This window comes from Petromyzon marinus, chromosome 74, assembly GCF_048934315.1.
Source record: "Petromyzon marinus isolate PM22_M1 ecotype Great Lakes invasive population chromosome 74, UKy_Petmar_22M1.pri1.0, whole genome shotgun sequence".
In the NCBI taxonomy this organism is placed as follows: domain Eukaryota; kingdom Metazoa; phylum Chordata; class Hyperoartia; order Petromyzontiformes; family Petromyzontidae; genus Petromyzon; species Petromyzon marinus.
In genome coordinates this window covers 10,817,061-10,829,173 of record NC_133740.1, presented here as the reverse complement: position 1 = coordinate 10,829,173, position 12,113 = coordinate 10,817,061, and the positions used below count along the sequence as shown (strand labels likewise).

General features: G+C 47.0%; 1 protein-coding gene across 2 annotated transcripts in view; it reads right to left on the bottom strand.

Annotated features, from left to right (window-relative positions):
- The window catches only part of LOC142907087 (transmembrane emp24 domain-containing protein 5-like), a 58,878-nt gene extending 52,532 nt beyond the window's left edge, over positions 1–6,346 (bottom strand). The window contains exons 1-2 of one of the 2 annotated variants that reach the window (XM_076056114.1): positions 5,701–6,346; positions 2,323–2,523 (exon numbers count right to left, since the gene is read on the bottom strand). In XM_076056114.1, coding sequence (XP_075912229.1) covers positions 2,323–2,523; positions 5,701–5,769 — 270 coding nt within the window. In that variant the 5' untranslated portion in view covers positions 5,770–6,346. Of the gene's footprint in view, positions 1–2,322; positions 2,524–4,780; positions 4,844–5,700 lie in introns of those variants that run through there. The other variant, XM_076056115.1, reaches the window with a different exon arrangement.
- Between the last annotated feature and the right edge of the window lie 5,767 nt (positions 6,347–12,113).

The following is a 12,113-nucleotide window of genomic DNA, read 5'->3' as shown; positions in this document are numbered from 1 at the left end:
AAAGGCAAAGTTGTGATTGTGTGCTGTCTGTTCAAAATGTTTTAGCGTACTTCCCGACATGCAACAAACTGGAAATTTGTGCCATGTGGGTACTTTGCAGACTGTACACCATGCAAACGTTATAAAAATAACAGTTTTGTGATTTTTTTGGGGGGGGGGGTGGAGCTCAATAATACGTATTTGTTTTGCACGGCGAGTGAGCTGTGACGTCAAATGTGTCACGTGACCCGCGCACGTGGAAGCGTGACGCATTGTAGCGTAGCGGTTAGCGCGCTGTCTGTGTGTCTGTGTGTGTGTCTGTGTGTGTGTCTGTGTGTGTGTGTCTGTGTGTGTCTGTGTGTGTCTGTGTGTGTGTGTGTCTGTGTGTGTGTGTGTGTCTGTGTGTGTGTATCTGGGTGTGTGTATCTGGGTGTGTGTGTATCTGTGTGTGTTTGTGTGTGGGGAGCGGTAGTGTAGTGGTTAGCGCCACGCCGCGCTACGAACCCGGCGACCCGAGTTCGATTCCCGCTCACGGCCACCAACCGGAGACGATTATTTGAACCGGTCCTGGGCCTCCCTTAGATCGACTCAGCCTCAAACGAGTAACTTCTGTGGTTGTCTGAACATCGCCACTGGTGGAGACAAAGGCGGCCGGCCGGGCGTGGTGCTGGCCACCCACCCCCTCGTGTGCCGTGCCGGCCTTCTAAGGTGCTGCTCGCTAACAGCGCTTGCCCCCTACATGCTACATGGGGGATTTTGTCTTTATCCTGTGTGTGTGTGGGGGGGACGGGACTGCGTAGTGGTTAGCGCAACGCCGTGCTACGAACCCGGCGACCCGAGTTCGAGTCCCGCTCACGGCCGACACCGCCAGTGACAGCGATTATCTGAACCGGTACCTGGGCCTCCCCTAGGTCGGACTCAGCCTCAAATGAGTAACCCGGTGCGGTGTGTGTGTTAGTAAACATCGCCACTGGGGGAGACAAAGGCGGCCGGGCGTGGTGAATCGAAGCCCGGGTAGTACAGCTAGCAGTCAATAAAACAAATAAACCACTCCAAGTCTTGATTTAAAGCTTTCGTGACTGCAGTAATTCATATTCTTAGCTCTTTCGGTAAAGTCACGTTGAAGGGAAACAATAAAATAATTATATATATAAAACAATAAAAATTCTCACGACGTTTCGACCGTAACACAAACGGTCATCATCAGGTGTGAAAACCAACGACATGAAACATTTGAAAGAAGTGGCGGTCCGCATTTATTTATTTATTTATATTTTTTACGGTGTTTGTATTTATTTAGTATTTAAAAATAAATAAATACAGATACCGTTTAAAAATAAATAAATACAAACCGCCACTTCTTTCAAATGTTTCTTGCCGTTGGTTTTTTCACACCTGATGATGACCGTTTGTGTTATGGTCAAAACGTCGTGAGAATTTTATTGTTTTATATATATTTTTATTGTTTTATTGTTTCCCTTCAACCGTGACTTTACCGAAAGAGCTAAGCATATACACTCCAAGTCTTTTCATTGCAACGGACCAAAGACAAAGATCCCCCTCCGTGTGGCCTGTAACAACAGACTGTAGGGGCAAGTGCACACACACACAATTAAATTTGCACTCAAAAGTAAAAACTGGATCATTTCACCCCGTAATGAATCGACTTTGACGCGCTCGAGAAAAGTGGGTGGATGCTCCTTGTGTTCTTTCGGTAAAGTCACGTAGAAGGGAAATAATAAAATAATAAAAATAAAATGATCACGACCTTTCGATTACCAACACAAGCAACCATCATCAGGTGTGAAAACCACAGAGAGATGGAGAGGGAGAGAGATGGAGAGAGAGATGGAGAGATGGAGAGAGAGATGGGGAGAGAGATGGAGAGAGAGAGATGGGGAGAGAGATGGAGAGAGAGAAGGAGAGAGAGAGATGGAGAGAGAGAGATGGAGAGAGAGATGGAGAGAGAGAAGGAGAGAGAGAGATGGAGAGCGAGATGGAGAGAGAGAGATGGAGAGAGAGAGATGGGAAGAGAGAGATGGGGAGAGAGATGGAGAGAGATGGAGAGAGATGGAGAGAGATGGGGAGAGAGATGGAGAGAGAGATGGAGAGAGAGAGGGAGAGAGATGGAGAGAGAGAGATGGAGCGAGATGGGGAGAGATGGGGGGAGAGATGGAGAGAGAGATGGAGAGAGAGATGGAGAGAGAGATAGAGAGATGGAGAGAGATCGGGAGAGATGGAGAGAGAGAGATGGAGAGAGAGAGATGGAGAGAGAGAGAGATGGAGAGAGAGAGATGGAGAGAGAGAGAGATGGAGGCACACACCAGGTCGAGCTCCTCTCACCTGGAACTCCACCTCCAGGATGGCGTCTCGCTTCATGGGCTGCGAGAAGCACTCCTGCTGTCCAGCAGCCACCGAGAAGGTGAACGTCTTGTCCAGGGAGGCGGCCCGTACGGGGCCCAGCAGGGCCAGCCACACGGGGCCCAGCAGGGCCAGCCACACGGAGCCCAGCAGGGCCACCCGCCGGGGAGCACGCGGCTCCATCTGCCCCAGGGAGGGAGGGGGAGGAGGTGAGGGGGTCACCCAGTGAGTGAGTGGTGAGAGAGCGGGATAGGTGAGTGAGCGAACAGGGTAGGTGAGTGAGTGGTGAGCGATCAGGGTAGGTGAGTGAGTGGAGAGCGGGGCAGGGTAGGTGAGTGAGCGATCAGGGTAGGTTAGTGAGCGATCAGGGTAGGTGAGTGAGTGAGGAGCGATCAGGGTAGGTGAGTGAGTGGTGAGGGTAGGTGAGTGAGTGGTGAGCGATCAGGGTAGGTGAGTGAGTGGTGAGCGATCAGGGTAGGTGAGTGAGCGATCAGGGTAGGTGAGTGAGTGGTGAGTGATCAGGGTAGGTGAGTGAGTGGTGAGTGATCAGGGTAGGTGAGTGAGTGATCAGGGTAGGTGAGTGAGCGATCAGGGTAGGTGAGTGAGTGGTGAGGGTAGGTGAGTGAGTGGTGAGCGATCAGGGTAGGTGAGTGAGTGGTGAGCGGGGAAGCAAAAAGCAACACGGATGCGTCCCGAGTGGGGCTGTACCACCACGTGACGCGCGATGGGTGGGGAGCGTTCCTCTCACCACCAACAACACAAAGACAAAGATCCCCCGTGTAGCCTCAGACTGTTGGGGCAAGTGGTGTTAGACACACACAGACCCATAGACTCACACAGAGACCCATAGACTCACACAAGAGACCCACACAGAGGACCCACAGACGCACACAGAGATCCACAGACTCACACAGAGATCCACAGACTCATACACAGAGACCCACAGACTCACGCAGGGACCCACAGACTCACACAGAGATCCACAGACTCACACAGAGACCCACAGACTCACACAGAGATCCACAGACTCACACAGAGACCCACAGACTCACACAGAGATCCACAGACTCACACAGAGACCCACAGACTCATAGATAGAGTCCCACAGACTCACACAGAGATCCACAGACTCACACAGAGATCCACAGACTCATACACAGAGACCCACAGACTCACGCAGAGACCCACAGACTCACACAGAGATCCACAGACTCACACAGAGACCCACAGACTCACACAGAGATCCACAGACTCACACAGAGACCCACAGACTCAAACAGAGACCCACAGACTCACAGAGAGGCCCACAGACTCACACATAGACCCACAGACTCACACAGAGACCCACAGACTCACACAGAGACCCACAGACTCACAGAGAGACCCACAGACTCGCACAGAGACTCACAGACTCACACAGAGACCCACAGACTCACACAGAGATACACAGACTCACACAGAGACCCACAGACTCACACAGAGATCCACAGACTCACACAGAGACCCACAGACTCACGCAGAGACCACAGACTCACACAGAGACCCACAGACTCGCAAAGAGAGACCCACAGACTCACACAGAGATTCACAGAGAGTGCCACACTCACACAGAGACACACAGACTCACACAGAGACTCACAGACTCACACAGAGACCCACAGACTCACACAGAGACTCACAGACTCACACAGAGACCCACAGACTCACACAGAGACCCACAGACTCACAGAGAGACCCACAGACTCACACAAAGACTCACAGAGAATGCCACACTCATACAGAGACCCGCAGACTCACACAGAGACCCGCAGACTCACACAGAGACCCACAGACTCACACAGAGACCCACAGACTCACACAGAGACCCACAGACTCACACAGAGACCCACAGACTCGCACAGAGACCCACAGACTCGCACAGAGACCCACAGACTCACACAGAGACCCACAGACTCACACAGAGACTCACAGACTCACAGAGAGCCTCACAGACTCACACAGCCCAAACAGACAGACACAGAGAGACCCACAGACTCACACAGAGACCCACAGACTCGCACAGAGACCCACAGACTCACACAGAGACCCACAGACTCACACAGAGACCCACAGACTCACACAGAGACCCACAGACTCGCACAGAGACCCACAGACTCACACAGAGACCCACAGACTCACACAGAGATCCACAGACTCACACAGAGACCCACAGACTCACACAGAGACCCACAGACTCACACAGAGACCCACAGACTCACACAGAGACCCACAGACTCGCACAGAGACCCACAGACTTACACAGAGAGTGCCACAGACTCACACAGAGACCCACAGACTCACACAGAGACCCACAGACTCACACAAAGACCCACAGACTCACGCAGAGACCCACAGACTCACACAAAGACCCACAGACTCACACAAAGACCCACAGACTCACACGAGATGAATCAAGGTACTCAAGTGCAGTCAGCTGTTGGTCTCGGTGGCATCAGTGGAACATTCCAAATACATCCGGTTAGAACACAAAGATTCCCCGTATAGCCTCAACAGGCTGTAGGGGCAAGTGCTGTTAGCGAGCACCTATGAAGGCCGGAACGGCACACGAGGGGGTGGGTGGCCAGCACCACGCCCGGCCGCCTTTGTCTCCCCCAGTGGCGATGTTTACACACAGCACCGGGTACTCATTTGAGGCCGAGCTGACCTACACGCACACGTACACATACACGTACGCACGTACACACACACAAGTACACACACAAGTACACACACGTACATACATACACACACACGTACACACACAATTACACACACAATTACACACACATGTACACACACAAGTACACACAAAAAGACAAAGATCCCCCATATAGCCTTAACAGACTGTAGGGGCAAGTGCTGTTAGCGAGCACCTCACACACACACACGTACACACACACGCACACACGTACACACACACGCACACACAAGTACACACACACATGTACACACACGTACACATACAACACACACACGTACGCACACAATTACACACACAATTACACACAAGCACACGTACACACACAGACACACGTACACACACACAAGTACACACACGTACACACACACTCACACACAAGTACACACAAGTACACACACACGTACACACACACAGACACACGTACACACACACGTACACACATACACACACACACAAGTACACACACACAGACACACGCACACACACACGTACACACACACAAGTACACACACACGTACACACACACTCACACACAAGTACACACACACACGTACACACACACTCAGACACAAGTACACACACACTCACACACAAGTACACACACACACGTACACACGTACACAGAGCTCTCCAACCACAGCAGCTGCCTGGGTCTTGACAACTTCCATCGATTTCATCTCCGAGGGCATCAGCGTGAAGACCCAGGGCCTAGCAGCGAGAGGCGGCTGGGTTCGATCCCAGTCTCGAGCTCCTTTCTACAGAGCCAGAGTGCAGTTTGTGTGGTGGTGGTGATGGTGGAAGTGGTGGTTGAACACACTGTGGTGGTGGTTCAACAAAGTGTGGTGGTTGTTGAACACAGTGTGTGGTGGTGGTGGTGGTTGTTGAACACAGTGTGTGGTGGTGGTGGTTGTTGAACACTGTGTGTGGTGGTGGTGCTTGTTGAACACTGTGTGGTGGTGGTGGTTGTTGAACACTGTGTGGTGGTAGTGGTTGTTGAACACTGTGTGGTGGTGGTGGTTGTTGAACACTGTGTGGTGGTAGTGGTTGTTGAACACTGTGTGGTGGTAGTGGTTGTTGAACACTGTGTGGTGGTGGTGGTTGTTGAACACTGCGGTGGTGGTTCAACAAAGTGTGGTGGTTGTTGAACACTGTGTGTGGTGGTGGTGGTTGTTGAACAGGGTGGTGGTGGTAGTTGAACACACTGTGTGGTGGTGGTTGTTGAACACACTGTGTGGTGGTGGTTGTTGAACACAGTGTGTGGTGGTGGTAGTTGAACAGTGTGGTGGTGGTGGTAGTTGAACAGGGTGGTGGTGGTAGTTGAACAGGGTGGTGGTGGTAGTTGAACACACTGTGTGGTGGTGGTTGTTGAACACAGTGTGTGGTGGTGGTAGTTGAACAGTGTGGTGGTGGTGGTAGTTGAACAGGGTGGTGGTGGTAGTTGAACACACTGTGTGGTGGTGGTTGTTGAACAGGGTGGTGGTGGTAGTTGAACAGGGTGGTGGTGGTAGTTGAACAGGGTGGTGGTGGTAGTTGAACACACTGTGTGGTGGTGGTAGTTGAACACACTGTGTGGTGGTGGTTGTTGAACACAGGGTGGTGGTGGTGGTGGTTGGTGTTTATCTCAAGCGTGGTGTGTCGATGCTCTCAGCCCGGCCACCATCGCCTGCACGAACTCCCCGTACCCCGCCACGTGCATCTCGTCCCTCGACTTTCAGTTATCATCCAGGGTGGGCCCTGCTGGGCGCGACCCCGAAATCACAACGATCTCTTCTTTGGTTCTTTCGGTAAAGTCACGTAGAATGAGAATAAAATAATAAATTGATAAAATAAAATAATACAATAATATTCTCACGACGTTTCGGCCACAACACAAGCGACCGAAAGAACCAAAGAAGATTAATCATTGCAGTCACGAAAGCTTTAAATCGAAATCACAACGATCTCGTTATAGCGCTCTGGGTGTGGGTGGGGGGGTGGAGCAGCCCTGGATAAACATTACAAACAACAACAACATACAAAATATTCTTGGTTCTTTCGGTAAAGTCACGTAGAAGGGAAATAATAAAAATAATAAAAACATAAAACAATGACATGATTATTTTTTTTAATTTCCCTATCTACGTGGTGGTAACTTTACCGAAAGAACCAAGGGTATTAATCCCTGCAGTCACGAAAGCTTTAAAGCGAAACAAACAAAATATACGTAATAAACAAAACAAAAATCAAAAATATTAAAAAGCTATATTCTTAGTTTTTTCGGTAAAGTCACGTTGAAGAGAAACAACAAAATAATAAAATATATATAAAACAATAAAAAATTCTCACGACGTTTCGACCATAACTCAAACGGTCATCTTCAGGTGTGTTGGTTTGCATAAATTTATTTGTAAACGGCGCATTTATTTATTTATTTAAAAAAAACGTTAGCGTCACGCGCAGCGATTTGGCAGTTTACCCAGGACTAGTCCATCTATATTTTGAAAAGAGGAGGGGGGAGACGAATTTTTTTTATTTTTTTTATTTTTCATAATGTATGCTGTCTGAAAGCCAATGTAAGCGTGAACAATCAATTAAGAACTGAAATGGTTTATCAAATCTTTCCAATGATTGCTAAGATAGAATCCATCTTCTCGGTTGAAATTGTCTCTGTGCTTGTATATGTGGATAGCCTCATGAACGAATCTCTCATGGAAGCCAGATGGCTTACAAAGAACCTCTGTCTTGGAAAAGTCAATGGCATGTGAGCCTACTGAATTAGAACAATGATCTGCTACGGCCGAGGTGTTGGTCCTACCGTGTTTAAGGTCTGCTTTGTGTTCACGAATGCGGTCCGAGACATGGCGTTTGGTTTCTCCAATGTAACTACTACCACAGAGGCAACTTAGTTTGTAGACACCAGGGTATTGTATGTCCGGAATCACATCTTTTACAGACGGAACCAGATCACGGATTTTATGTAATGTGTTGAAACGGACCTGGATCTTGTGTTTATTCAAGATTTTGGAGATCTTTTTTGTGATCCCAGCAATGTAGGGTAAAGTGATGGTTTTGAAAGGCTCCTCAAGAGGGTTCTTCTTCATGGTTTGAGTGATAGCTTTGCGGATTGTATAGTCGGTGTAACCATTAGCCCTAAGAGCTTGGTGTACGTGCTTGAGTTCACTGCTTATGTGTTCCTGGTCGGATATGCATTGGGCTCTATGATACAGAGTCTTGCTGAAATAATTCTTCTGTGATGGATGGTGGTGGGAATCCGGTTTCAGATAAGCATCCGTATGGGTAGCTTTCCTGTAGACAGAGTGGCTCATTGAACCATCAGGTCTCTTTTTAATTAGGACATCCAAAAAAGGTATCTTGCCATCTATTTCGACTTCCATGGTAAATCTGATGGCTGGGTGTATGGAATTGATGTGGTCGAAGAATTGGTCTAGAGCAGGCCGGCCATGTGGCCAGATGACAAAAGTGTCATCCACGTACCTCTTCCATAAGGTTGGGCGCAGAGTGGCAGTCTGGATGGCGTCAGTCTCAAATTTCTCCATGAAAATGTTAGCTATAACTGGAGAAAGGGGGGAGCCCATTGGGGTGCCCTCAGTTTGTTTGTAGAAAGTTCCATTCCAAGTGAAGTATGTATTGGTTAAATAGTGTCTCACCAGGGGGGGTACCTCAGTGTTTAGTCCTTGATGAACCAAGTCTTCAATGATTGCAATGGTGTCAGGTACAGGAACCTTGGTGAATAAGGAAACTACATCAAAACTAACAAGCAGGTCGTCTGGGGACAGGGAAATACCCTTGATTGTCGATACCAGGTGAGTAGAATTTTGTACTGCAGAGGTGGTCTTTCCAGTGAAAGGACGCAGGATTTCAGACAAAAAACGAGCTAGTTTGTAGGTGGGGGAGCTGATAGTAGAGACTATGGGACGAAGAGGTGTATCAACTTCATGTATTTTTGGTAAGCCGTATAATCTTGGTGGCCTGACAGCAGAAGGTTTCAACGAAAACTGTTTAGATTGATCAATTAATGCGGTTGAATCAGAAATTATTTTGTTGGTTTGTGTGACGAGGCTGTTGGTGGGATCTCTTTTTATTTTTGTATAACTACCATCGTCGAGTAATTCTTTAATTTTGTTGTTGTATTCTATTTTATCCATGATGACAGTAGCATTGCCTTTGTCAGCTGAGAGAACTACAATATCATTCCTCTTTTTTAATTTATATAATTCAAAACGCTCATCTTTGCTGAGGTTGCTAGCTGGCATCTTAGCGTTTTTGAGGGTTGCAGCGATTTCAGATCTTGCTACGTCTGCAGCGATGTGACCCAGGCCCCTGAGAGCAACGTCTACTTGGGCAATTATATCATTAACTGGTATGTGTTTAGGTGTGACTGCAAAGTTTAGACCTTTAGCTAAAACGGATTTCAGACCATCGGAAATAGAACTGTTACTGCGATTAATTACGACTTTATTAACGTCTAACTTTTTGGTGTGTGGGTCCGGTCTTTTGTTGAAGAGGAGGTTAAATTTGGAAATCAGGTTTTCCTTACATTTGGTCGACATAGTAGCAGCTGAAGAGGCAGTCATATTGTCTACATGTTCCCAATCCGATGTGGACATTATTGCCGTCAATGATAAGTGTGATTTGTAGAGTGTCTTGTCTAACTGATCTAGTTCTGTGCGTATAAGTCTGATTTTTTCTGAGATAAGAGCTAAGCTAGTTTTGAAAAGAATTCGTTTCGCATTAGAAGAAGTTACAGCAGCAGAGGTCAGTGTTTTATAAATAAATAAATGCGCCGTTTAAAAAGAAATTTATGCAAACCAACACACCTGAAGATGACCGTTTGAGTTATGGTCGAAACGTCGTGAGAATTTTTTATTGTTTTATATATATTTTATTATTTTGTTGTTTCTCTTCAACGTGACTTTACCGAAAAAACTAAGAATATGAATTACTGCAGTCACGGAAGCTTTAAATCAAAATATTAAAAAGCTCTTTACAAAATGCCCCGCCCCGCCCCGCCCATTGGACATTCTCAGCCAATCAGGACTCACCGACTCCTTCCACCCCCACGTGTAATGATAATTAACAAAAAATATAATTTAAATCGATACCCTGTGGACTCTGGGGTTTTGCCGGTCTCAAATAAATGAAAATGTATAAATGAGAAATAAAGAAATAAACATTTCGTTTTCAAGCTTTCGTGACTGCAGGGATTCATATTCTTGGTTGTTTCGGTAAAGTCACCACCACGTAGAAGGGAAATAATAAAAGAATAACAATATAAAACAATAAAATTCTCACGACGTTTCGACTGCAACACAAGAAGCAATCATCATCAGGTGTGGAAAAAAATAACCACAGAGAGACCCACAGACTCACACCTGATGATGATTGCTTGTGCTGCAATCATCATCACATTACACTACTATATACTACACAATAAACTACACTAACTATACACTACACTATACACTACTATACAATACACTAGAAACTACACTGCTAACACTACACATTACGCTACCATACACTACAAACTATAAACTACACTACTATACACTGCACTACTACACATTACACTACTATATACTATAAACTACACTAACACTACATTATACACTACACTATAAACTACACTACTATACACTACACTACAAACTATACACTACACTATAAACTACACTATACATTACACTACACTATAAACTACACTACTATACATTACACTACTATACACTACACTACAAACTATACACTACACTATAAACTACACTATACACTACTATACACTACACTATACACTACTATACACTACACTATACACTACACTACTATACACTACACTATACATTACACTAATATACACTACACTATACACTACACTATACATTACACTAATATACACTACACTATACACTACTATACACTACACTATACACTACACTATACACTACACTATACACTACACTATACACTACTATACACTACACTATACACTACACTAGAATTGAGGCGTGAGTCTGGGGGTTCCGACACCAGAAGTTTACCTTGGAGGCGCGTGCCTTTTCTCTACCTCCCCCACTACCCAGCGGCACTTCCACTTTGAGGCCCCACGTGTTGTGCACGAGAATTGTCATTCCTCTGCTAATGACCAGGGCATGCGTCTCACACGTCTGGCTCATTCGAGGAACGGTCCCTAACCTTGTTGGCACCAGGAACCGATTTCGTGGAAGACAATTTTTTCACGGACCGGGTGGGGGGGGGGGTCATCATTGTGGCTACGAGGGGTTAGAGCTTGTGGGTTTACTCATGTAGGCTACTAGGAGTTAGAGCTTGTGGGCTTACTCATTGTGGCTACTAGGGGTTAGAGCTTATGAGCTTACTCATGTAGGCTACGAGGGGTTAGAGCTTGTGGGCTTACTCATGTAGGCTACGAGGGGTTAGAGCTTGTGGGCTTACTCATGTAGGCTACTAGGGGTTAGACCTTGTGGGCTTACTCATTGTGGCTACTAGGGGGTTAGAGCTTGTGGGCTTACTCATGTAGGCTACTAGGGGTTAGAGCTTGTGGGCTTACTCATTGTGGCTACTAGGGGTTAGAGCTTGTGGGCTTACTGATGTAGGCTACTAGGGTTTAGAGCTTGTGGGCTTACTCATGTAGGCTACTAGGGGTTAGAGCTTGTGGGCTTACTCATGTAGGCTACTAGGGGTTATAGCTTGTGGGCTTACTCATGTAGGCTACTAGGGGTTAGAGCTTGTGGGCTTACTCATGTAGGCTACTAGGGGTTAGAGCTTGTGGGCTTACTCATGTAGGCTACTAGGGGTTAGAGCTTGTGGGCTTACTCATGTAGGCTACTAGGGGTTAGAGCTTGTGGGCTTACTCATTGTGGCTACTAGGGGTTAGAGCTTGTGGGCATACTCATGTAGGCTACTAGGGGATAGAGCTTGTGGGCTTACTCATGTAGGCTACTAGGGGTTAGAGCTTGTTGGCGTAATCATGTAGGCTACTAGGGGTTAGAGCTTGTGGGCTTACTCATTGTGGCTA